Source organism: Vicugna pacos, chromosome 18, assembly GCF_048564905.1.
Source record: "Vicugna pacos chromosome 18, VicPac4, whole genome shotgun sequence".
NCBI classification, from domain to species: domain Eukaryota; kingdom Metazoa; phylum Chordata; class Mammalia; order Artiodactyla; family Camelidae; genus Vicugna; species Vicugna pacos.
The window spans coordinates 32,124,108-32,151,582 of record NC_133004.1 but is presented as its reverse complement, the minus strand read 5'-3'; the positions used below and the strand labels follow the sequence as shown (position 1 = coordinate 32,151,582).

At 50.8% G+C, this 27,475-nt stretch overlaps 1 protein-coding gene across 8 annotated transcripts in view; it reads left to right on the top strand.

The window, feature by feature from the left end:
* The window catches only part of GSG1L (GSG1 like), a 185,802-nt gene that overhangs the window by 128,870 nt on the left and 29,457 nt on the right, over positions 1 to 27,475 (top strand). For all 8 annotated transcript variants that reach the window (XM_072942832.1, XM_072942830.1, XM_072942833.1 and 5 more), the window contains one exon: positions 21,531 to 21,642. In XM_072942832.1, the coding sequence (XP_072798933.1) occupies positions 21,531 to 21,642 (112 nt within the window). The remainder of the gene's footprint in view (positions 1 to 21,530; positions 21,643 to 27,475) is intronic.

Below are 27,475 nucleotides of genomic sequence, written 5' to 3'. Positions count from 1 at the left end.
AACTTTTTCTATAAAAGAACTAGAGAGTAAGCATGCTGAGCTTTGCAAGCCACTGGGTCTCTGTCACAGTTACTCAACTCTGCTGTTGAAAGCAACCCTAGACGATTGGTAAATGATGGGCATGATCATCTTCCAATACGACTTTAAGTAGAGCAGTTTCTAAAAAAGTTTAAAATAGAACCACCGTATGATGCAGTAATTTCACTTCTGGGTATAGATCTGAAGGAAACAAAATCACTGTCTTGAAGAGATACCTGCACTTCCATGTTCACTGCAGCATTATCTACAGTAACCAAGACACGGAAACAACCCAAGTGTCCATCGATGGGTGAATGGGTAAAGAAAATGTGGTCTATACACACAATGGAATATTATTCAGCCATAAAAAAGAAGGAAATTCTGTCATTTGTGACAATAGGGATAGACCTTGAGAGCATTATGCGAAGTGAAATAAGTCAGACAGAAAAAGACAAATACTGTACGATCTCACTTATATGTGAAAAACAGTGGATACAGAGAACAGATTGATAGTTGCCAGAGGTGAGGGTGTCGGGGTGGGTGAGATGGATGAAGATGGTCAAAAGAACAAACTTTTAGTTATAAGGTGAGTAAGTCCTGGGGTTGTAATGTACAGCACGGTGACTAAAATTAATGCTACGGTATCATATATTTGGAAGTTGCTAAGAGAGTAGATCATAAAAATTCTCATCTCAAGAAGAAAATCTTAGCTCTGTGAGGCAATGGATTTTTAACTAAACTTACTGTGGTAATCATTTCACAATACAGATCTTCCTCAACTTAAGAGGGGATTACGTCCTGATAAACCCATCATTTTAAGTGGAAAGTATCATAAGTTGAAAATACACCTACTAAACATCGTAGCTTAGCCTGACCTGCCTTAAATGGGCTCAGAACACTTACATTAGCCTGCAGTTGGGCAAAACTATCTAACACAAAGCCTCTTTCATAATAAGGTATTGACTATCTCATGTAATTTATTGAATACTGTACTGAAAGTGAGAACCAGAGCAGTTGTCTGGGTGCAGAATGGTTGTAAGTGTACTGGTCGTTTACCTTCATGATCGTGTGGCTGACTAGGACCTGTGGCGGCTGTCACTGCCTGGCATCACAAAACAGTATTGTATTGCATATCGCCAGCTTGGGAATAGGTCAAAATTCAAAATTCTATAGAGTGTCTATCACGTTCACACCATTGTGAAGTCAAAAAATCATAGGTTGGGGGCTGTCTGTACATACAAATATCAAATCACCATGTGATTTGATATAGCAAATCACCAATCACCTAAAACTAATACAATGTTATAGGTCAATTATATCTCAGTAAAACTAGGGGGAAAAAAAAAACTTTTGTTTACAAGAGTTGACTACCATCCACATTTGGTGGGAGGTCCATAGTTTGCCGACCCCTGTTCTAGATCTGGAAGATGCAACAGTGATCAGAACATACAACATCCCTGTTCTCGTGGAGTGTACAGTCTGGTGGGGGAGACAGAGAAATAATTAGATATACAAAGATAACATGATGATACTATGATGATAGAGTGATTCATGCTTTGACAAAAAATTAAGTGAGGGGATAGCGAGTAATGGGAGGTGGGGCTCTTGTAGACAGGGTGATCAGGAAAGACCTCTCAGGGAGGTACATTTCAGTAGAGACTTGGAGGAAATGAGGGACTTGTGGGAATATTTGGGGAGGAGCATTCCAGAGTGAGGGTGCAGTAAAGGCAAAGGCCCTGGGGTAGCTCTGCATCTGGTGTTTCCTGAGGAATGGAAGCCATGTGTCTGGGGTGGGATGAAGATGGTGGAGAGTGGTAGAAGGTCAAGAGGGACCAGGAGGAGTAGGGAGTTAAACTGTGGAGGCCTCCTCGGCCACTTTATCATTGGCGAGGACTTTGGCTTTGACCCCAGGAGATGGAGAGCCATTGGAGAGTTCTGATCAGAGAAGCACGATTTTGTCTATTCTTTGAGGGATCATGGTGGCTGCTTTGTTGACAAGGGCAGAAGCAGAGAGACCAGTGAGGAGGCTACTGCGACAGTCCTGGTGAGTGATGTGGGTGCTCAGATTAGGGTGGCAACAGTGGAGGCGTGAGAGGTGGTTAGCTTCTGCATATGTTGCAAAATAGAACCAACAGTATGCACTGATGGATCAGAGGTAGGGGAGATGGAGATGGAGGGATGGAAAGAGAGAGGAGTCACAGTAAATCCTGGGATTTGTGACCTGAGCCACTGGAAGGATGGCTTTTTCTTCACTCAGGTGGGGCAGACTGGGTACGTAGACTGTTTGGGGGGATCAGGAGTTCAGATGTGGGGCAGGCTAACTTGAGATGCCCATTAGGTGCTGCAGGTGAGTAAGACGCAGCCCCTGTCTTCAGGGAACTCAGAGTCCAGCCTGGAGAAGCCATACAGAGTGTACCTTAGTGACAGTCTGAGGTATTAAAGGTGCCACGGAAGCATGAAACCAGTATAGCAAGCACCTAGAGCTCCTGGGGAGGTGAAGGAGCCTTCACAGAGGTGACGAGTTGACTGTTCTTTGAGCAAAGCTCAGGTAAAGAACGAGGGAAGGGCATTTCTGGCAGAAGGAACAGCAGGTGCAAAGGCATCGAGACATGTGAATCTGTAGTTTCCTGCAGCTGCACCCTGAGCTGTGGGTATGGGGGCAGTGGGTCAGGACGAGGCTGGAGAGACGGCATGCTGGGCACTTCAGACTCTACCCCAGAGGCAGTGGGGAGCCAGTGATGGTTCTAGTCAGCAGAGTGAGATGGTCAGAGTGCCTTTTTGGAAAGTCTGCCCTGCCAATGGGGCAGCCTCCCCCGCTTCACAGGCAGAAGGCCAAGATGTGCTGCCAAAAAGTTTCTCAACCTTATTTTCATTCTTGTTCTGTGTTTTAGACCTTCTTTTCCTAATTGCCCCTCCCCTCATGAACTCTTAACTCCCCAGATTATACCACACATCTGTTTATGTACATTATGTGTATCTGTGCTTTCCACAGAGTTGTTATTTTTTTTTTCTGCATGATCGAGGATGACAGTGACCTTTCAGGCTGGGCACTTTCACGTAGAGCCTCCCTCGGGAGGAGTTAAGCTATGGCCCTGGGACCTTGGGGGCTGGCATCTACCCTCCTCTCTAACTGGCTGTGGGTCTTGGTTGACTTGCTCAGTTGTTCTGTGCAATTTAAGTTCCTTCAGAGAACATCTCCTAGGTGCTATGCCTCTGCTGGGCCCAGAGCAGATCTTGGCCCCCACCTTTCCATGCGCTTATGGCCTGGGGTGGTAGAGGAAGAAGACAGTCTGACAGTGATGGGGTGGGGGGTGTCGGAATCCTGGGGCCGCCCAGAAAGGTTGAGACTGCATGAAGTTGGGCCCCCAGTGAGACCCCTAGTTTTTTATTTTTAAATAAAAGTCCAGTTATGAAGAAGATTAATCACCCATACATTGTTGGTGGGAATGTAAAATGGTCCATCCCCTCTGGAAAATAGTTAGGCAGTAATTTTCAAAGGTAAAAGCGGATTTACTGTAAGACTTACCATGGGACTCAGCGACTGCACTCTTGGGCATTGATCCCAGAGAAAGGAAGACTTATTTTCACATAGAAACTTGTACTTGAGTGTTCATAGCAGCTTTATTTGTAATAGCCCCAAACTGGAAACTAACCAACTGTCCTTCAGTGAGTGAGTAAATAAACAAATTGCTGTACATCTCTCCCATGGAACACCACTCAGCGAAAAAAAAAAGGAACCACTGTGGATACACACAGCAGCTTGGATGGCCCTTAAGGAAATTATGCCAATCTCAAAAGGATTTCATGATTTCATTTATGTAACATTCATGTAATAAAGTAATTACAGAGATGGAGAATAGATTAGTGGCTGCCAGGGCTTAGGGATGGCAGGAAGATAGGTGTGTCCAGAAAGAGGCAACATGATGGGGTCTAGTGATTGTGCAGTTGAGTATCTTGATTGTGGTGGTGCTTATGCAAGGTTACACATGTCACAAAATTGCACAGAGCTACACACACACACACACTCATGTGTGCATGCAGAAGTGGTGAAATCTGAGTCAACCATTGATTGTGCCAAGGTCAGTTTTTTGGCTTTGATAGTGTACCCTAGGACCATGCCGGCTGGGTAAGTGTTAACTGGGTCAACGATACAGGAGACCTTCTTGTACATCCTTTGAAACCTCCTGTGGGTCTACAATTATCACAGAATAAGAAGTTTTGAAAAAAAATCCAAGTAGGAGTTATAAAGTGGCTTCAAGATGATCTAGTTGGAAACCTCTCCAGTTTTTATGTCCCCTACACCTTGTGGTCTGCGTCACCTGTAGCCTTGTTCTCATTTGTCTGTGGAAGGTCCCCGAAGATCAGAAGCAGAGTTGGGACAGTCCTGAGTCGGGAGCCCCATCAGAGCAGCCCGATGCCAAACTCAGCAGGGCGGGAAGGCCCAGAACCAGCTGTTCCTCTGTTCCCTGCCTTTGCCTGGGCTGTGCACCTGCCCAGATTGCCTTTCTCCTTCTTCCCCACCTCCCCCACCCCCTCTCCGGGAACACATGCTGACCTTTCCCAGCCCAGCTTGAAGCTCACCTCCCCTTCCAGGCCTTTCCTGCAGCCCAGGTAGAACTGACCTCTTCTCTCCCTCAGGTCCCTTCCAGGGATTGAAAAGGTAAATGCCTTCAGAGGCCTGGAAGGAAAGGCAGATGAATGAGTGGCCAGGGATATTGCAAGAGTGGCAAAGGCCACGGACAGAGAGACAGTGGACACCAGGGCACAGCTCCGATCGGCTCCAGCTGAGGGTCACCCAGGGGAAATGTGGACTCGAAATGTGTTGCCAGATTTTCTGATTGTTTTATAAGAGAAGCCAAAACTCCCATATTTGAATGGAAATCCTCCAGATTTTTAAATGTTGCCTTCCAAAATTCATCATTCTTTACAACTCTAGCCAACATCTGCAGGTTGGATTCAGCCCATGGGCTGCCTGTTTTTGATCGTGACTGTGTATATTTCTATTTTTGTATTTGTAATAATTGATTTGACTTCACTATTTATGTGATCCTCCTCATTAGCCTCGGGGGAGTGGCCACGCCATATTCACAGCTGTATCCCCAGTGGCTGATCCAATGCTTTGCATATAGAGGATGCTTAATAAATGTTATTTGAATGAATGAGTCGGAGTGTTAGAAGCAAGTCAGGGGCCGGCAGAGGGGTCTGAAGATTCTAGAAGGGAACCAGGACCTGTCAGCTGGGGGGCAGCCAGTGTATCTTCAGGAGGTGGGGCTCAGGGGACAGGCTGTGTCTGTCCTTGGCCTCGCTGAGGCTGGTCATGGTGATTGAAATTCTGCCACATCCTTTGCCTGCTTTTGGGAGCAGGATTGGGAGAATATGCAGGCCATTGGGCCTTTCATACAAATGAGCTTGGCCCCAGGCACAGAGCCAGGCAGAAATTGGGCTTTGGGGGGAATAGGAGGAGGCAAGAATTTTAATAAGTTTAATAAAAATTGGAAGTAAAACCCACGGCCCTGAAGCTGCTTGGTTTTAGTGGTTTTAACCGACTTAGTGGAGTGAGTGTAGCAAAAGATGCCAGGTGCTAAGGGGCCTGGTCTCTGGGGAAACTCAAGGAGGGGCCAGGCATTGGCTCAGTGAAAGGCTGGACTCTGAGGGGCGTGGCGGGTCCTGGAGGTGTGGCCTTGGTGGAAATTAAGTTGGTGGGCGGGGCAGCAGGAGAGCCTCTGGAGGAGCATATTGTCTTACCCTGGACCTGGTGGCCAGGGCTCCAGCCAGCTGGGGCTGCATAGGCATAGGATCCAGCCCTGGGGGAGGGGGTTGGGTAGGGAACGAGGCGGGACCAAAGCCCTGTAGTAGGGGGAAAGGCTGTACTCCGGAGTCTCTTACACAGGGCAGGTAGGGGCTTAGTGGAGAGATGGGAGTTCTCCCCTAACTGGAGGGGAGGAGACTCTGAGGGACACCTGGGATAGCTCGTGGGGTGGGGCCTGCCAGTCTGCACTGCCCGTGACTGATTTAGGCAGGAGCCATCCCCACCTTCTGCTCCCAGGAGTTTCCATCTTGTCACCAATGTGCCAGGTGCTCTCTTGCTTTAGGACAGGATTGGGCCACAGTGGCCAGAGAGGAGTGAGAGAGGGGAAGGTGGGCAGGAGGTGAGGTCAGGGATGGAGACACAGATTTCTGTTGCCATTCAACCATTAGCCTCCTGTTGGTGGACTTTTAGGGTGTTTTCAGTCTTCTACTGCAGTGAACGTCCTTGTCCATTTATCTTTGCCCACATGTGCAAATACCTCTGAGGGTACATTCCTAGATGTGGAATTCCTGGGTCAAAAGGAAGGTGCATTTTCAGTTTTGACAGCTGACCCTTCTGCTTGCCTCCTTGGAGGGTCCTCCACGCCCTCGACTCCCCTGGTCCCTGCCTGGGCCTGGCGTCCCATCCTGGCTGTTTCACACTGTGCTGTCGCCTGGGCTCCCATCTCTCCTCCATCCAGCCCCCTCCCCGCAGACAGCCGTTGTGTTGCTCCAGGTGGCTGGGGAGTCTAAGAGCCCCTTGGAGGACACTTTCCCTTGATGGAAATGCCCCACGCCTGGAGAACTCTTCTCCCAAATGGGGTCTTCTGCGTGCTTTTCACAGGAGTTGGCTTTTCCCAGATGGCTATTTTGAGACAATGAGTTGAGTTTGTACTTGTCCATCATTTGTCTCCGGGAAGGGGGCCGGCTGGCGGGATGTGCCCAAGGACAGAGCTCAGAGAGCATCAGGCTGGGAAGCAGAGGCTGCTGCTCTCCTCCCCGGCCCCCACACTCCCTCTCTGGATAAAGCTGAGCCACCCACTGACTGCATGACATCACAAGGCCTGGCAAGGCCTGGGGGGTCTGAGACCCACTGGGCTAGAGCCCACTTAAGAGTCAGCCAGTGCTTATCAAGTACTTACCCTGTGCCCTGTGCTTTTCTGTACAATGAGACTGGCAATGGGGGAAGTGTCACCTCCCCTGCTTAAAGCCTTCCGATGGCTTCCTGCTGTGTTCTGAATAAAATCCCATGCCCCTCCCTGAGCTGGTCCTTCTCCACCTCCCTGCACCCTTGGCTGCCCCCTGGCTCCCAGGCTGCAGCCACACTGACCCCTTCTCCCCACTCCAAGACCTTGGCAATTGCTGTCCCCTCTGCCTGGGACTCTTACAGGCTTTGGCATGACTTAACTCCTCCTTATTCTCAGGTTTCAGTTTAAAGTCCCTTCCCAGAGAGGCCTCCCCTGATGATCCAATCTGAAGCAGCTTTCCCCAGTTACCCTGTCTCCTCACTCTGTTTCTTCCTCGAAATCACTTATTTAGTGTCTGTCTCCCCAACTTGGATGTCAGCTCCATGAGGACAGGGACTCTGTCTTGCCCTTCACGGTGTCCCCAAGACTTAAGACAATATCTGGCATACAATAGCTGCTCAAGGAATACTGGTTGTATGAGTAGATGTGATTAGATATTAACTCTTCTTCCCAGGTGAGCCTCAGAGATGTTAAGTAACTTGCACGTGGACACACAGCTGGGAATTTGCAGAATTAAGATTCTAATCCTTGTGTGCTTGATTTCTTGCTTTCTTGCTGGATGACCAGATGGACATTGCTGGCTGTCTAGAGATGACAGGCAGGTGTCTGACCAGTGTTTGAAACTTGAAGGTCAGCAGTGTCTGGGCAGGTGTGCCAGGGAGTCTGGGGGGCTGGAATGAGGGACTGCTGGCCCCTCATTCCCCTCTCTTTGGATAGAGCCAAGTCACACACTGCTCACGTGACAAACACAAGTCCTGAAGAAGCCTGAGGCTCTGAGACCCATTGAGATGGAGCCACATAAGAGTCAACCAGTGACGAGCAGGCAAGATCTGGGTCATCACCCAGAGCCACCCCTGTGCCCCACACTTGCCCTGATTCTCCTGATCTCAGGTCTCCTGGTGCTCCATCCCCTGTAGCCTGAGGCTTCCCCTGGTGGCTCTCAGTACCCAGCCTCACCCAGCCAGGTTTCTGTTTTTCTTGTCATCATGTTAGTCATTCCTCTCCTCTAAGGTTCAGGTTGCATGGGACGCTGTGATGGTGTCATTTTATCTGGAAAACCTGGCTCTTCGAGGGGAAGCATGGACAGTGACTGGCATGGCCCCAACACTTGTAGAACATGACTACATGTACCCACGGCTCCTTCTTATAATTAGATGGGGAAACCGAGTTACAGAGCACTTAACAGAATTGCCCAGGTCACACAGCCAGTAAGTGTTGGAGGCAGGATTTGGACCTAGGCAGATCCTGGACTGAGTGGAAGCAAATTTGGACCCAGTGTGGACTCCAGAGTTCACACTGTCCTGTCTCCCATGACAGCATCTCAGTGGTCTGCAGGTTGGGGAACGAGGCCCAACCGGCAAAGGGAGGTGGGAGAGATGGTCTAGTCGGGGATGCAGGGGTCGGGTGACGGGGAAGATGTATCCCCAGGAGCCCTGGAGGACAGTCAACCATTGGGATGGAACTTAGCATTTTGGTTGAAGAAGGCCTCTATCAGCTTGAGGGGGGAGTGCAACGTACAGGGCCACTCCTGGACGAGGCCTGGGGAAGGGAGACACACGCAGACCCCACCTCTGGGAAGCCCAGGTCAGGAGCAGGGCAGCCAAGCCTGCGGCTGGGAGTCTCTGTGGCTGCACAGCCGAGCCTTGCTGGGGCAGGCAGGGGCCCCCTAGGGGTGGGGGTGCTACCTAGAGCCACCCCTCACTTGCCTCTGCTCCTCTGCAGCTCACAGACACAGCAGAGCCTTGACCCCTCGCAGTCTGAGGGCCTCCCAGCCCTAATCTCCGCTCTGAGCACCAGGGACCCCTAGTGGGAGGACCTGCCTGAGTCCCAGGTCTCCCTCAGAAGAGAGGCTGGAAGACCCACTCCCGCCCAAGGAAGGCACAGAGGAGAAATGCTGAGGGTCTGAGGCAGGGACGCCAGGGCCGACAGGAATAAAGGCTGTGATGTCAGCCTGGAGGTGACGCACGTGACACACCTGCCTCACCGTCCTCCATGGGTGCCCCGTCTGCCCAGGCATTCTGAGGGCACTCTTAGCACCGGTGGAGGGTGACACCCAGCTCTGAGCTCGCTGCGCTGCCTCACTCCTGCCTTGTCCTCCTATCACCCTGGACGTGCGTGGCTGGGTCCCAATCTTGAAGGCTTCCATCTTGGTTCCTGTCCCAGGACAGAGCGGGGCCAGGTGGGACCCGCCGTCCATTGGCGTCCAGGCCTCTCTGTGAGTCCCCCTGGGCCAGGTCAGGAAAGGGGCCTGCAGAGAGGCTCCCAGAGCCAGCTTCACTCATGGAGGAGAAGGGGCTGACGGTGCCCCAGCCCCCACCTCCTCCAGATCCTGCAGTGCCTCCTCGTAGCACACAGTCCCACGAGATGAGGCTCCCGCCCTCTCGGCTCCTGAGCCGAGAGCAGCCAGCTTCCTTCCCCCCTCAAGGCTTCTGTGCTTGTCCTTCTCACCACCTGGGCCTAACTTCCCCAAGTCTTCAAAATTTTCAGATCTCAGCTTAAAGGTCACCTTCCTAAAGATACCCGCCCTAGCATCCTTGGCCAGACTAACTCTTTTCTTCCTGTCCCCTCTTTTCCTTCACAGCATCTGCTAAACTCTGAATTTAAATATGTTCCTGTGTTTATTTTCTGTCTTCCTTCATAAGAACATCAGCTCCGTGAGGGCGGGGACCTTGCTTCTTTTACATGCTCCTTTATTTCCTGAACCACAAAGAGTGCCTGGTACACAGTAAGTGCTTAATAAATACTTGTTGACTGAATTGAATGGATGGAAGGGACTGTGATGGAAGGATCAAACATCTAGACCTGAACTCAAAACACACTCCTTTTATGCTGTGTGACCCTGGGTGGATTGCTTTACCTCTCTGAGCTTCACTTTCTCCTTTATTAAATAGAGTGTCACCAAAACTTTGCCTTCTTGATGAGGTAAGGATTACATGAGATACAGGACAGTTGAGTACTTTAAGACTGTAAAGTCCCCAGGGAAGGGGACTGTGCAGAGGTTTTGTTCTCCCGAGGTTTTGCAGCAAGGCGACTTGCCTCATCTTCCCAGTGCGCAGGCAGCTTCCTGGACAATGAAGCTATTTGGATGGTATCACAGCGTCGCTGCAGGAAAGTGTGGAAGCTCAGAGCCCTTAAGATCTAACTGGCCAGAAGGTCGGATTTGCATTCCAGCTAATGGGAGGACAGAGGGATGGAAGGGTAGCCCTGGGAGGAATGTTCTCGAGGCTGTTTATGAAGGACTCCACTCACTCTGCTCACTGTGTGCTGAGGCAGGAGCCAGCTGGCAGGGGGTGAGGTGGCGGCCTGAAACTTCGGCCCCAGACCCATCCCGGGTTTCTCTGTGCAGGCCGAGATCCCTCATGGACCAAACGGGAGGTGAGGGGGGGCTGCTTCTGCTTGGGCACATGTAACTTGATATTCCTGGGACAATGAGAAAGTGAGAGAGAGAGAACCAGACACAGAATGAGAGGCAGAGGCAGCAATAGAAGGAAACAGAGAGAAAGAAGGAGACAGAGGCAGAGGTAGAAAAAGAAAAAAGTTGAAGGGAGGGGGCCTGCCCCAGAAGGACAGTGGAACAGGATTGTCCAGCATGCTGCCCCTGCCTCCACTGATTTCAGGGCCCCCAGTGCCTTCAACAACGGGAGCATCTTGCCTCAAAGAGCCTGCTTTGAGGGTTTAAAGATTCTTATCTTTCATGCCGCTTGGGCCCCGAAAGTTTAGCCAGTTCCTTCCTCTGGTGCCCAACCCAAGAGAGACAATCTGTTGTCAGGCAAGAGGAAAGCTGGCCTTGAGCTCCGAGGGAAGAGATGCGCTCTCCAAGATGGCATCTCCCTGAGGGATTCCCAGGCATCACACACACACACACACACACACATGCATGTACGCACACAGGCGTGTGCACACACACACACGCGCCCCCGCCTTCGGCTCCCTGGGATGCTGCCCGCCCCACTCTCACCTGACTCCGCATTTCACACCCCTCAGGCCTGTGCCTTCTCCCTCCACATTCATGTGCCCTCACTGACTTTGCATTCTTTTTCTCTAAATCAGTCACATGTTTTGAAACTTAAAGGTATTCTGAAAGGAAGCTTCAGATCACAACTGGAAATAAAAAGCCAGGATCACTTGCAATAAATAGAAGGGAATTGTAAATCTGTAAAAAGAAAAACATTGCCATTGTAAAGATGTTTATGTGTCCATCTAAAACAGTGCTCTCACCCTGGGGCGGTTTTTCCCCCTCCCCTTCCCCTGGGGGCAGCTGGTAATGTCTGGAGACATTGTGGGTGGTCACCACTAGGGGAAGAGGGAGGTGAATGCTCCTGGCATCTAATGGGTAGACATCCTGCCGCGCAAAGGGCAGGTCGCCCCCACAGTAAAGGGTTATCAGACCCCAGATGCCAGTAGCGCTGAGGTTTAGAGCTCCTGGTCTAAAATAAGCTTGAGCACCCCGGAGAGGTGTGCCCCATACTCGGGCAGCTCTGACCTGGTTAACTGCGCCTCATCCTTCAAGCTCAGCTGGAACACCCACCCCGCGGACGCCTTCCCTGACCCCCAGAGCAGAGGACTCCAGACATCAGCTCCTATGGCCCCTGCCCCCCCACCTCCTAAGCCTCCAACCCTCGAAGGTTGTTTCCTGCTTGTGTCTGTCTTCCAACTAGAGCCTGGAGCAGGCAGGGGCCACATCTGCCTCATTCATCTCTTTCTCCAGCCCCCGGCCCAGTGCTGGCTCACAGCAGGTGGTGGTGTGTGTGGAATAAATGAATGAAAGAAGTTTGGGCAGAAAAAAGAGTTGTGGATTCTGCTTTCAGATTCCCCACTGTCTGTCGGGCACATAACCTCTCCTCAGCCCACTTTAGTTCTCACCTGTGAAATGGACGCACACGAAGAGGACTGCTGGGCCCACCAAAAAGATGGGTGTAAAAGTTCCTGGTGGAGGGGAATGCCCTCGGTAAAGGTGAGGGGCCATCCACAGATGGAAGGGGCCCCTGGAGAGAGTGGGGCTCATTCTCTCATTCATTTCTTCTGCCGTCATTGTCCAGAGCCGGTATTCCTCTTGTCCCAGGGTAATTTTTAACTGCACCCCTGTTCATCTCAAAAGCATCCCGGCTTAGGCAACAAATGATAAATCCCTCTCACTCTCAGCCACTGTATCTAGTAGGGCGTGTGGAGAGGGGAGCCATAATTAAGGCTTGAGAGGGCCGTCCACCCTGGCTGTCTCCTCTGCCGTGTAGTCTGATCCCTGCTCCCACCGCTCCGGACCCTGCTCTAAGCGCTCAGGGATCTCTGTTTAGCAGAAGGGCCTGGAGACTGCGCGTGGGGCTGGCTGGGAGCTGCTGGGAACGTCATGCCCAGGGTCAGAGCCCTTCCCCACAGAAGCAGCCCAAGTCCAAAGCTCGGGCGAATGTCAAGACCACGTGCTGTGGCGTGTGAATTTCTGGGGTGGAGATGTGGGAGGAGGACACAGGAGAAAGGGGGAGGACCATGACTTGAGCATGCGCCCCTGCCCTGGATCTCTGTGTGAGATTCCCAGCATGCTTCACTCAGTCCAACCCAAGCATGGTCCAGGGGACTTTCTCTTCTTCCTCCCGCCATCATCTTCTAGGTGAGAGGGTCCACTCTCCATCCTGGGGGGCTTTGCAGCATCCAAGGCCATCATGATGGGGGTTGTCTACGGGAAAAGTCATATGGGAGTCAAGGGCCGGGATCCAGGTGGACAGCTTCCTTCTGAACGGGATGTACTGGCCCGGTCTGTGAGCACGTGGCCTGACTCCCAGGATGTTGTCCCATGTCCACTCAGATTGGGACAGGACCCTTTGTGGCAGCCAACTGCACTCCGAAGTGCTCCCGGGGATGGGGTGAAGGATGGAGGCTCTCCGGGGCTGCCCTGCTCATTCTGTGCAGTTTCATCCGTTGTCTCCTGGGGCCCACTGTCCTCTCCTCCTCTTCCCCTTCCTTCCACTTCCCCCAAGGGGGCAACTCTGCCTGGCCTCCAGGTGGAGGGGGGAGTAAACTGGCTCTGCTTGATCATAAATTCTTCGAAACCTTTTCATCAAACACCTGCATGGAGGTGTTTGAAATCCCCAAAGCCAGGAGTTTGATTCTTGCTTTGTCAGTCCTCTGCGACAGCTGGGGCCATTGAGGTCTTACATCTAGTTGCCCAAATGAAGCAGGGCGTGGGGACATTGGCCCTAAAATTGAAAAAAACCCATCATCCGCCACCAGATTGCCCTGGGCCACCCAAAGGCTCACCGAGAACTGGGGGCGAGGCCTCCGGACTCATTCTAGACCCCCACGGTGGGCGGGGCGGGGGCGGTTCTGAGCCCATTCATTGGCTCAGGGCGAGATGGAGGCAGCCTGGTGGACAAGTGTTTGGGGCTTCCATAAACCTTGACATGGGAAGATCCCTCATTAAATGCCACGTCAGACTTGGGCCACTTCACTTTAAGAGGCAAATCAAGAAATGGTCAGAATCCAAACAGGAATGGTGCCAACGACTCAAGTGGCCTGAAAGGAGACCTTTGAAGAAAGGGTGGAGTGACTGGGATGATCTAGTGCCGAGAAGACAGAGCTGAGGGATGACTCGGTAATTGCCAAGCCCCGGAAAGGTTCCGCTCAGAAAGATGCCAACCGGCTCACCCCCATCTTGTTCTCAGAGGGCAGAGCAAGAAATTAGCTTAAATTGGCGCTGGAAAGATTTAGGTTATGTGTAAGGAGGAACTTTTAAAACCCTGAAATATGCTACCAAGAGAGGCCGCTGGTTCTTGGGAGAGTGTCTAAAAATAGCCTGTTCTTTAAAAATAGATCTGGGCAAGTGTTAAACATAGCACCCGCTCAGCTTCTTGGGGATGGATTTAAGTGCAGGTGAACCTGGCTGTGCCAAAGGGCACGAGAGAGTCAGCCTTTGGTCTCTGCAGGGACAAACCTCTGTATGTTTTAGATACACCTGGATAAGGGATTTCTCTGTCCCTCCGCCCCCAGCTGCTTGGTGTCATGAAATGCCAGCCTTGACTTCGGAGTTTTCTTTCTGTTGGAGGATGTTCCGTGCTGATGTTAACTGGGTCAGTCCCACCAGCCTCTCCCAGTCCCGTCCCCATTCCTGAGTCAGGGCTCTCCAGTGCCCAGGGCTTTGCTGGGAACCCATCCGTCTCAGCTGTGCCAAACGTGGCTCCCTCCAGCCACCTACCCGCCCACCTCGTAATCTCGGCGTCCTTGGCCTTGCTGTGCGTCCTCTCTTGCTGCGCGTCCTCTCTTGCTGCAGCTGCGCCTCCCTGGCCTCCCTGCCTCCCAACCTTTTGCCAGTCTGTTCTCCACCCAGCAGCAAGAGAGGTCTTTAAAAAAGGCATGACTGGTCCTTGCCCCCTAACTTACAATTATGCACTTCCTGCCCATTGCCCTCGAGATAAAGCCAAACTCCCCAGGAAACTTTCCTGCGGTGTCTTGTTTACCCCTCCAGCAGCAGCCACTCTCTCCACCCACGTGCCCTACCTAACAGCCCATTATGGCTGCACAAACCACCTTGCCTGTGGGCTCTCCTGGAGCTGCTTCCACTGCCTGGTCCACCCTCCTGCTCCCTCAGGTCCTTCAACTCTCAGCTTGAATGTTACCCCTTCCAGACGCCTTTCCTGACCTCCCCACCCAAACTTGCCCTAGGAGTCCAGCTAGGGTTCCTGCAGGTGCCTGGCCTTCCCTGTTGGCTGCCCTGCCACATTGTGGTCCCAGGTTTTTGTCTTTCTCATCCCTGAGAGCACTGGAAGCCAGCTCATTCATTCCCAGTCATATTTCCCCCAGCTAGAAGATGGCCTGGTGCTCAATAGATGCTCAATGACAGATTAACCAAAAGTCAGGCTGTCCTAACGGGGGTTTCCCTTTGCTGCCATCCTGCCCCATCTCATCTGATTTCAGCTTCCTTGAGGTCTCCACCAGCCCCTCTGTCTTACTCCCTGACATGACATTCATGGGATGTTGGCAAATCCAGATCAGTGCCCACATTCACAAGGATATTTGTTTAGACACGAACACTCCCTGAGTGTTCTGAGTAATAACTTGGACAGCATCTTTAATGATAAATTCAATTATAAATTAATTCGTCAACTACCTCCCTCATATCTCAATTAAATGGAGCATGCCACTAGCACAATACATCCAAACCCTGCAAAAGAGAGGCAGGCTAGATGCAAGAGGCATTCTCGACCTCAGCTGGGCATCTGTGTATCCTTACCCGGGGTGAGGGGCATCATGGCTTGGCACTCCTGTGTGTCCTCCAGACCTGGGAGGCACCACTCTGCATTGCCAGGCTGACTCCTCTTCCTCTACCTGAATCCCACAGCCACGCTGCCTGGTCTCCCTTTAAATTTCTGAACACAGGCCTCACAGGCAGGTGGCATGGCTCCGCCGGTCACACACACTGCCGCGGTTTGTCTGCGCTTTCCCATGCTCCAAAAGGACCACTTCCCACTTTCTCCTGCTTCCTTAAACCTCCTCACATCCGCTGTCTCTCTCTCTGCCCTAGTGGAGAGGGAGAGACAGAGCAGCCCCAGTGCTGGGATCTGCACTCGCACACCCTTCTTCCCGTTCCCTTGGGCCAGGTGTCCCAGCTCCCATCCAAAGCCAGCTCCTTTGTCTTTCAGAACCTTCTCTCCTTCATGCTTCTACGATGGCTGTCTGGCTTCTCTGCACCCTCAGGCTCTCCCTATCTACATTAGCACTCTAGGTAAGCACAGGACCATCCTCTGTCTCCCCTCTCCAGGATCCCTCCCCGAACCCCAGGTCCTCTCCAGCTATCACCCCATTTTTTCTGCTTCTCCATGCAAGCAAGTTTTGGTGTCTTCTCTGTAATTGTTTGGCTGTTTCTCTCCCCATCTCCTCGGCCCGTTCCAGTGGAGCATCTGTCCCCGAGGGCCCCCGTGTTGGCAAACCCAGCGGTCACTACTCTGTCTTCATCTCTGACGTAACAAACTGCCTCCTCCTCCTTGATGTGCGTCCTTCACGTGGCCTTGGCAATGCCGCACTCCGGTTTCCTCCTGCTGCCGGGGCCTCTTGTCCTCAACCTCTTCTGCTGGCCCCACCTACTCTGCCCAGCAGTCGACTTTGGTTCCATCCAGGCCCCTTCTCTTCTCTCCCTACATCTCTTCCCCAGGTGGTCTCTTCCAGGCACACATTTGTATGCTAATAACATACACATTATTTAAATCACTAGCTCTGACTGTTCTCTGGGCCTCAAACTTGAGTACCAACTGCTTGCTTGGTGTCTCAGCTAGGCTAGAACTCCTCACTGTGGCCCCTGCCCGCCTTCCTGATCGTCTCCAAAGCCCCCTCCTCTTTCGCACTCTGCTGGAGACCTCTCTCCCTTCTCCTGCAGGTCAGCCTCTGCTGCCTTCAAGCTTTTGCCCAGTGGCCACTCCCTCTGTCTGAATAGACCTAGACGTCCATGAGACCACCTCCAGCTCCCCGTTCAAACCCCTCCTTAAATGTCACCTCCTAAGCGAGGCCCTCCCTGACCAGCCACTCTGAAGTGAGCTGCAGGCGTTTTTGCCCTGTTCTGTTTTCATCACAGCACTTTTCACTGCCTGTTTTCTTGTTCATCTATGTGCTTATTGTTTGGGTTGCTCCACTAGAACCTCAAACCCCCTGAAAACAAGGCATTGTCCATCTGTCCATTTCAGTTCCCCTGACGCCCCCATGAAAAATGCGTGGCATATGGAAAATATCGATGCATACTCATTGGCTGATTGAAGAAATGAACGATAAATAAATGAATGATGAGTCTGTACGTAGACAGTTTGCTCTTCGGAGTTTTCAGATCTAGCCTTGTCCTGGCTCATTCCTGTATCCCAGACCCTAGACCTTTATACTAGCCAGCGTAGCTCCCCAAGCACCTTGCAATCAGCTTTGAATTGAATGAATCATCTATTCATTCAGCAAACACGGATGGAATACTTACTGTGTGCCAGGCCCTGGGCTTGGTGCTAGGGATTCAGTAGAGAGCAAAACAAACCTGGTCCCTGGACTATCATGCAGTCCAGGAGACCTGTGTAGAGAATCCTAGGCATTTTCATTCATTCATTCATTCATTCATTCATTCAGCAAACACTTAGGTAGGGCTTATCGTGTGTCAAGCACTGTTCTAAGTACTTTACAGTGTAAACCACCTAATCCTCATACCAATCTATGAGATAGGTGCTGTTAGAGTTAATATATAATCCCTATATCACAGTTGAGGAAACTGAGGCACAGAGAGGTGAGGTAATCTATCCAAAGTCACACAGCTGGTAAGTGACAGAGCTGGAAGCTGGACCCTCTCTTTCTCCTTGCTTCACCCCTGCTTTACTCTGGGCTCACCTTCTGACCCTCTCGACCTTGTCTCTTAACTCTGGCCCCAGGCTAGCCCCTTTGAACTTGGCAAAAGATGTCGACTTCCTCAGTCTGACCAGTAGAGGGCAGGGCTGAGAGTCAGGGCAGCTCCTTTTGCTCTGGGTTCTGGTGGCACCACATCCAGCCCGGCTCCGAGCCTTCGGCCAGCATCCTCCCCTTCCCCACCAACCCGTGCTTTCCAAGGTCCCCCAGGGGCAGAGAGGAGCCGTGCCTGCCTCACCACACAGGCTGGGAATCCCATTTGTGGTGTTAGGAGTGGGAGATTCCAGAAACCCCATGATGAGAGATTTACAGCTGTGAGTTTCCTGGTGTGGGTCCTTGCCAGGAAGCAGCAGTAGCCACGCAGAAAGCCTCATTGCTGCTAATTTCAGAGGTGCCTTAACTCGGCAGAAAGTCCCTTTTAAATTCAGAATGAGTTGGAAACAATTGCTTCTGCCAAGGAGTCTTACAGCAGATGCTCCTGGTGGTGGACCTCACTTCGCAGGACAAACATGCTTTCAGAAACTTTGTTGCGGGTCCAATTTTTTAAGCAGAATCTTTAGAATGTAATCAGAGAATATCAACAAGCTATCTTTGAGTGATTTGTCATTTTCATTTATTGAATTTTCTTAAAGCACGGACCTTTCATATTTGGGAATAAATGGAATTCAGTTGAGAAATTAATGCTTTTCTAAACTAACAATTTGGAAAATTAATTATTCTGCCAACAGTCTGGATCCAGCTCCTGGGTCCAGTTTTTGTAGTAAAATATTGTCATGTCCTGCTGTCCTAGTATAAGGAGTCATTGTTCTCATAAATATTTTTCTTTTTTAGTGGATGCTCTCCGGAGTTTCCCATGTCTACCATTGTCCCCATTTTATAGATGGAAAAACCTAGGCACTGACAGGGCAATAACTCAGAGGGCATCTGCTGGCCTAGTGAGAAAGAAACTGAAGAAGTTATGACAGCAGGGTTGTGATACATGTCACTCTACGCATTTGTCAAAATCTGTAGAATGTATAACACACAGAGTGAACCTTAATGTAAACTATGCATTTAATTAATAATAATGTATTACTGTTGGCTTATTAATTATAACAAATGTGCACCCTATTGAAAAATCTTAATCATTCGGGAAACTCTGGGGGCAGAGAGATGGGGCATATGGGAACTCTAGAACTCTCTGTATTTCCCACTCAACTCTTCTGTAAACCTAAAACAGCTCTAAAAATTAAAAGATATTAGTTTAAAAAAAAAAGATGTGCTGTATATGGAAAAGACAAGCTGTAAACTATTTGCAGTCTATGCAACAGACAGGATTAGTACCCGGAATACATGAAGAATTTCTGTCAGTTGATAAGGAAAAAGAATTTTTTAAGGAAATTAACAAACGATACAGTCAAAGAAGAAATAGAAATGGTTAATAAATAGGTAAAAAATGCCCAAGTTTATGAGTAATGAGGGAAATATAAAACTTAAAACAATATGGGGGTGTCATTTTTTGCCATGCAATGTGCAAAACTTTTTAACGTCTTATAACATCAGGTGTTGGTGAGGATTTGCGTGAGTCCTCACACAGCTGGCGGAAGTATAACGTGGTACCACTCTTCAGGAGAGCAGATCACTGATAGTGATCAAAATTTAAAATGCATACACCGTATGACCCGGCAACACCTCTTGCTGTTCACGTGAAAGAAATCCTTGCTTGTCTGCACAGAGACTTGTAGAAGGGTGTTCATAGCAGCATTGCTTATGGATATTTAAATACTATCAACTGATTGGCTAAATAAAATATGGTATATCATTATCAAGGAATCTTATGCATCCATTCCAAAGAATAGGTAGATATGTTAGGTACCTCTTGGAAGTTCACCAGGAATTGTGTCAAGTAACAAAAAATAAGATATTCATGTGTCTCAGCCCTTGTCTCCTCCTTCTAACCTGCTGAGCCAGGGCAGAGGGGACCCAGGAGGTTTCTGGCATACCTGCTGGGGCACCACTAAGGATGGGCAGAAATGGCCTGGGGAAGGCTGAGCCTTTAGGGGGTTCTCGGGGAACCTCATCACCTGTCATGGTCACCCTCTCCTTGGATTTCCTGACTTAAGTGCTCCCCCTCCCCCCAGCCTTTATCTGAGACCAGAGAGCAGTGAGAAGTGTCCATGAGGGGCTGACCCCAGCCCCGAGACACACCCAACCAGCTATGAGTCCTCTGTCTCCGTGGGGCCTGGGGTCAGGTGACTGGAGGGAGACAGGTGTGCTAGAGCCTGCTGGCTCAGCTCACGAGCCCCAACTCTGCACATCTCTCCTCTGCTCTGCTTTCAGTGATGTCACATTGGTAGCTTGAAATTGGCCACGGTGGGATTATTTACAGCATGGAAATTCAAATGCTATAAATCATAGCTTTTAAAATTTTTTCTCTCCCTCGGAGAGCCTGTTGTTAAACATTAACCTTCACACTATGGGAACACAGGATGTCCCCCTTCACCCTCACTCCTGCCCCCAGGGCTGGGTTTTAGGATTCACTCTGCCTCTTTACCTCTGTCTTTTCTTATCTCTGCCCCTCCTCTCCTTGTCTCCATCTCTTCTCTTGTCTCCAAGGGGAAAGGGTGATTGAGGCAACAAGGGGAGGATAGGTGCATTCTAGGCAGCATGGGAAGAGCCCTGGCTTTGAGAGCATTTGGATCTGGGCCCCAGTTACAACTAAGCCATCTACTCTTTTTGTGACTTGGGACAGACTTTATCACTCTGAGCCTCAATTTTCTCACCTGTGAGGTGGGAAGAATCATATTCAAGGCTACCGTAGACAGCCTCAGAGATGTGGTTCTGCTTCAACTCCGGGGAGTGACATGCACATGGACTATAATGTGAATGGAGCCATATGGATGGAGTTGTGCAGTGGGCAGCCTGAACAACGGTGCATGGCCCACATCGTCATACTTCAGAAGGTTGTTCTGAAGGTTAAAAGAGATAATAATGGAGATAGAAGAGTCTGACAGAGTACCTGGTACACAGTTGGTGCACATGCATGATTGGTTTCTTTCTCCAGTCATCTACATTTTCCCTCCTCCTCCTCAATACTGTATCACTCCATCTTAGTCAGGTCCATGTCAGTTGGCCACACACTGTGGCACCCACAAGGGCTCCAGATGCCACAGTCCACATGGAGCAAGGTCCCCAGGTTTATAATAATCCTGGTAACTGTAACGATCGCATACCTGCTAGGCAGCAGACCTGGAGGCTGCCTTGCCTCTTGTCCATCACTCTTTGCCATACCTGTCAGAATCCCCATCTTAGGGTTGAAAGATTTGAGCCTCAGAGGAGTGAAGTCCCTTGCCTAGGGCCTACACGGTGGACACATGGTATGAAAGTATTCCGCCTCAGATCCCTTGGAATCAGAAGTTCCCCCAGCCAGTGGGTTCCAAGCTTTTAGACAAGAGCCACAGAAGAATGTTTCATATTACAGTCGCTGCGTGCACACACACGCACATCTATAGAAATGAAAAGTTTCACAAACCGGTATTTGTTCCTGATACATTTAATGGTACCAGATATTTCCATTCCATTCCATTCCATTCTTGGTTTGTTTTTTTAAATTCTGGTTGCAATCCATGAAGTTGATTTCATGACTTTACTAGTCTAGTGAGTCAAGACCTGCAGTTTGAAAAACACTCTCTAAGCAGCTTCTCCCAAATGACCTTCTAACACAGGTTTCAGCAAACTATGGCCCACGGGCTAAAATCCAGCCCGCCTGCTTTTATAAATAAAGTTTTATTGGCACACGGCCATGTGCATCCTTTTATGTACTGTCTGTGGCTCCTGTGCGTTACCATGGTAGAGCTGAGTAGTTGCACAGAGAGCCTAAAATACTTACTTATCTGGTCCTTAACTGAAAATCTTTGCCCATCCATATACAGATCTGACTCTGTGTCTCCCTTGCTTAAATTTCTCCAGGGCTACTCTGGTTCAAACTCAAACTCCATGGCCAGCTTAAAAAAACCACCACGCTCTGGTCTTCTGTACCCTGGTCCTGCTGACTGCCCTTCCTTGGGGGTCCAGCACTAACAGGCCCGTAGAGGGCAGACAAAGCCCCATCTCGCGTCCTGACACCTTGTCCTGCTCCCCCCACAGGCCTCCTGGGAATGGTAGCCCACATGATGTACACGCAGGTGTTCCAGGTCACCGTGAGTCTCGGCCCTGAAGACTGGAGACCGCATTCCTGGGACTACGGGTGGTCCTTCTGGTAAGTGGCTTTTGGCCTTCAGACACCTGAGCCCCAAGGCGTGCTGGGGCTTCAGCAGCTGAGCCCAGTTGGAGAGCAGAGGAAGGTGGGAATAGTCCAGAGTCCAAATATGCTTTGAGACCCTGGAGCTGAGGTGGGCCTGCTGTGGCCTCTGGGTGGTGACCTGTTTTTATGCAGCCCTCAAGCTAAGGGTAGTTTTTACATTTTTTTATTGCTTAACAATAAATCAAAAGAAGAAGAATATTTTGTAACAGGTGAAAATTACGTGGAATTCAAATTTCAGTGTCCATAAATAAAGTTTTATTGGGACATAGCCAAGCTCATCATTGACATATTGTCTACAGCTGCTTTCACTCTACAGTGGCAGAGCTGAGTGGTCATGACAGAGACTGAATGGCCCACAAAGCCTCAAATATTTATTATCGGGCCCTTTACAGAGAAAGTTTGCCAACCTCTGCCTTAGAGGCTGCTCTGGAAGGTGGAGATGGAAGCTGTCAAGGTCCTAGTGAAGGGTTCTGAATACAGTGGGCAGGGGTCAGCACTTCAGAGCATGGCGTGCAAAAGAAAGGCAGGATCTGGCAGGAGTCTTTGGCTTGTAATAGAATCCCGAGCTTAAATAAACAAAAGGGTTAATTCATGTAACTGAAAAATCCAGGTGGGTCAGCTAGCGGGGCTATACATATATATTTTTTTATGTATATAAAACAGAAAAGCCCACCCACTTCAGTCCAATCAATAAGTAAGTACACTGGTTCCTGTAAATGGAAAACACAGCTGGGCATGGGCTTCAGGGAACGTTTGATCCAGAGTCACAGTCATCAGGGCTAAATTCTGTCTCTGGTTACCTGAGCATTGCTACTCCCTATGTTTACTCTGTCCCTGGGTGGCCTTCCCTCCTAGTGATGAGAAAGCTCCTTTGAGGTCAGTGCTTCTTCCTTCACATACAGGGGGAGAAAGAGTTTCTCTTTCCTTAACATTCGTGAAAGTCCCAAACCTCCCTGTGATGAGCCTGAGGTCATTTTCTCCCTCCTGAATTATCACCGTGGCTGAAGGAATGTCATGAGCTTATTGGCTCAGCCTGTCCATTCCTCTGGAACAAAGGATGAGTCAAAAACTCTCATGGCGAGTGGGTGGAATGGATGCTGGGTGAATTACCACAATGTCTGCTACAGGCACAGCTGGATCCAGGTGGTCAGATAATTCACCAAGAACTCAGTCATTCTCTCCCCATTTCTGTCTTCATTCCTTTTAGTGTTGGCTTCATTCGCAAGCAGCTTTTTCCCAGGTGGTAGCAAAGGTGGTCACCAAGCCCAGGCCTAGGCTTACGTGTTACAAATGTAGCAACACCAGCAGAGATCCAGTCTTGGCAGCCCAGACCCTCCTTGACTTTTGCTGGATTAGCTGAAGTCATGTGACCATACCGGGGCCAGTGATTTAGACCCTGAGGAGACTGGACTGGCCTAATTGGTCTGGCCTGAGTCACGTGGTCCAAACTCTTGGACAGAGAGACGGAGGAAGGTCCTCTAGTGGGAAATTGGAGGTGGGGTGGGGGTGGAGTGAGCTGTTATCAAAAGGAGGAATGCGTGCTGGGAACACGGTGACCGTAGTTGTCTGTTACGCAGGTCATCCGGGTCTGGTTCTGGTGGCTGGGGGACATTTATCCACTCAGCCATTTAACACATATTTGCTGAGTGAGCAGTGATCTGGGGGCAGCCAGTGCCGAGAGTCCAGCAGTGGCTGAGACGGTGTTGAAGACAAGTGAACAAGCTATGCTCTGAACCACACTATGGTGTAGGCAGGGTGGGGGGTGGTCAAAGATAGCCGTGGAAGCACAGAGAAGGGGTCGCTGACCCAGCTTCCCCTGGGGAGGGTCCTTGGGGGAGACTTTGGTCAGGCAAACTGGCGGAGGAGGGAATAAGATAGTGTGCTAGGCAGGGGAATGGCCGCTGCGAAGCCTTGGCGGTGAGAGGGCATCTTTGGGGGAGGGTGGTCAGAACGGAGCAGGAGGGGCTATGGTTGTGACAGACCTCATTTCAGACCAGGAGGGACTCCTGCTCCATTTCCACCCCTTCCTACTCACTGCTTGGCTCCTCCTCCTTCAAGCTAAAGAGACCTTGACCTGTCAACACAGTCCCTGATCCCTTTAAGTAGAACAGTGGCAGGGAAACCGGCTAAGGCTCTGACTCCTTTTTACCCACCCTTCCCCCCAACCCCTCAGCAGTCCCTTCCTGAGATCTTGACCTTGGTAGTTACCTTGAGCTAGAGAAAGAGACAGAGGAAGGGAGCGGACATTTTTGAGTATTGACCACGTGCAAAATAACCTCTCGCATGTATTAACCACTGCTGTGTCATTATTGCAACAGCGCTGTGGGGTAGGTAGTTCATGGAGGGGAAACTAAGGCACAGAGACCTTAAGTAACCTGTCCAGGGTAACCCAGTTTGGGAGCAGCAGAGCTGGGATTTGAACGCAGGCAGTCTGGCTCTGGAGCTTTCAACCTCTATATTCTGCCTCTTCGAGATGATGGAGTAATAGTAACACAGTTCATGTGTGTTTAGCACATGACACATGTAAGTACTCAGTGAACACCAACTCTTCTGATATTACCATTATTGACATGAAATTTAACACCCACAATTACCCCGTGTTGCATATGTAGATACCGAGGCTCAGAAAGTTTGGGTCACTTGCCTGGGATTCTGAACCCCCTCCCTCCACAGCCCTTTCTTTCCAGCAGCCCCTGGTTCTCCACCCTGGTCTGCAGCCAAGCCCGCTGGTATTGGCCACGGGAACCTTTCTTCCTCTAGAAGCCAGGCTTCCTCCCCTGCTCCTCAGCCGCCAGGGGCTGGCCTCCCCAGGGGCACCCAATTCCCATTTGACTTATTTAAGGCCGGGCCCCCATGTGCAGCCCCTATACAGGGCTGATCCATTTCTCCTTGTCACTGAGGTCCGCAAGATGATCAGCTCCATTTTTCATCCCTCGCATTTGGGGCCTTGCCAGGACCGGCCTGTGTCATCTCTCTTGTTTAATATGTGCGAGGCCATTTGTCAAGATTCTGGTCCCCACCCCCCACCAGGGAGGAGGCCAGCTCCCAGGCATGACAGCGCCAGCCTCTGTCTCCCGGCCTAGTGCGGGGAGGAGGAACTGGCTGCAGGAGCTTATCAGTTGGGGCTTCTGAGGACCAGCTTCCCAGAACGACACCTGGACAGGAAGGCAGAGTTTCTGTGGTTAGGAGTCCACCAGTCTGAGTTCCAGCCTCATGCTGACGAGCACTGCTGGGCACTGTGGGCAGAGCAGAGGGGTGGTAGAGGGGCGGCCTCTTGGATCAGACAGCTTGGGAGCAGATCCTAATCCTGACCTTCACCATCTGTGGACCTTAGCCAAGTCACTTACCTTCCCCAAGCCTCAGTATCCTCAGCTGTAAAATGGGTACAGCTTGAGATACTACGTCATGGGGCTCTTGTGAGTGGCGTTCCAGTCCTCTGTTGATTTATCACACATCACCTCCAAATTAAGTGGTTTAAAACAAAAATGTGTTACTATGTCTTATGATTCAGTGGATTGACTGCTCTCAGCTGGGTGGTCCTGGCTTGGGGTCTTCCAAGATGCTTCAGTCATCTGGGGCACTGCCAGTCCCAGAGGGCCCCTCACAACGCTGGCAGTCAGTCCTGGCTGGTGCTAGGGGTCTGCTGGGGCTGTCAGTGGGACTGGCTTCTCAAACACTGTGGCTGGGGCCCTGGGGAGTGTCTCAAGAACAAGCATTCTGAGAGAGCCAAGTGGAAGCTACAAGTTTATTTTATGACTTTGCCTCAGAAGTCGCACAGTGTCTCTTCTGCTGCATTCTCTGGCTCAAGAGCAAGTGAGGGGGCCAGAGTCCAGGGGGAAGGGCTGCACAAAGCATAAACCCCAGGAGGCTTGGCTCACGGGGAGCCGTCTTTGGAGACTGCGTGAAATAGCGCTGGCGAGGCACTGCGCACAGGGACCGCGCTCTGCGAACGTTGCTGTTAAAGGCAAGCAACCCGTCCTCTCCGACCTCAGCTTCTTCATCGCTAGAGTATGGATCACAATAATGCAGGTTTAGTGGGGTTATTGTAAGGACCACGTGGCACCCAGCTCTTAAAGTGCTCATACACAGTAAGTGCTCTGTAAGCGGCCATGATTATCAATGGTGATAATGACATGGGGCCGTTGGTAATGCCAGTCTCACTCACTTTTTGAGAGGCACGTGACCAAAACGTCCAAAGTGGAAGACATCTGGTGGGCATGTAAGTGGCCCCTTGCTCTCTGTTGTCCCCAGTCTCCCCAGACTTGCAGTTCATGTTTGTTCCCAGGATGGGATCCAGCCCTGGCCGCACCCTCTTCTTACCCCCGACTCCCTTCCTTGGGCCCCACCTAAGCTGTGGAACCCCATCCCTGCCCTGCACCCTGGGCCCTCCAGCCCTCCTCCTGCCGGCTCCTTTTTCAACTCTTGGTCTTAGCTCTCCAGGTCCTCCTGTGGCAATGCCAAGGCAAGCCCCTGGGGAGGGAGGTATGTGGGGACACAGGTGGCTGCTTGGCTTGGGGAGGGGACAGATGAGATTAAGGTCATTCAGCATCTACTGTGTACCAGGCACGGTGGGAGGCACTTTACAGGCCCTGAACCGTCTAGTCCTGCCACTGACCAGCACAGGCGGCGGGGGTGGGGGGTTGCCTGCTGGAGGGATGAAGACACAGGCTCAGAAAGGTCATAGGTCCAAGTCACACAATTAGCCTCAGAGGCTCCAAAGTGCCTGCAGCCCAGAGCTGAATGCAGCCTGTAGATGGTTTGTTTGGCCCGCCGCAGTTTGTTTTTTAATTTGCATTTATTTCTAACATACAGAATGGTAAAAAATTTACATAAAAATCGAGGTGTCTGTCTGTGCCTAACTCACATTGTCACATGGCAGCAGGTGGCTTCAGCTGATTAGAGGTTGCCCCTTTAGATGAGGCATATGCTCGCCACTTTACCCCAGTCCCCACTGTTGCCTATTGCCTTACCTTACCCACACCTTCCTCACTTAGACATCTGCCTGACCCTGGAGGAATTGAAGTTTGTGACCCCTGCTTGGAATGAACATGCCAGTTTTCCTGGTGATGGTGGGAGAATAGAAATCTAGTCACTTTCTACTTCTGTTTTGCATTTGATCAAAACAGAGAGGGATGGGAAAAGGGTCCCTCCTACCCCAGCACACACAGGTGCAATCCCAATCCTGAGCATTCACTTGACAGACTGAGGGTAGTGGAATATCATGGAGCTGTAACTTTTAAGAGCTGGACGCCCAGAGAAGTTAAGCAGTTTGCCCCAGGTCACACAGCATGAGAGTAGCAAGTTAGGCCAGGTCCCAGGACGGTGGCGCCTCTCTGTTTGTTTTGGGGGCCCATCTGTGTGTAATGTGGTAGCCTCACCACAATCCCCTCTCCTCCTCCTTCCTCTCCCCTTCTTTCCAGCCTCCATGACCTTGTGGAAACAGTAGGCTAACCCCTTCCCTTTCTGGGGACCCCAGGCTGCCCCACCCTCTCTGTAGGGCTTAGCTGGCATTTCAGCAAGTTGAACCCTTGCAGTGGGGGAGGGGGTACTGGAAGACCCTTGGCCCCAAAGAGCCATGGGAGAGGGTGTTTGCTGGTGTTGCCTAGAGGCTGTGTGGTCAGCAGGAGGCTCTTGTTCTTACTCGTCTCCCCTGAGGAGGGTGGTGCTGGCCTCCTTTTCTCTAAGACCACTGCAGGGAGAGAGCAGTGTGGTGCCCACGGCTGCCCTGTTGCCATGGATGGGCCGGATGGGCCCCCACAACCTGCTCGCATCATCTCCTGGTCCCTTT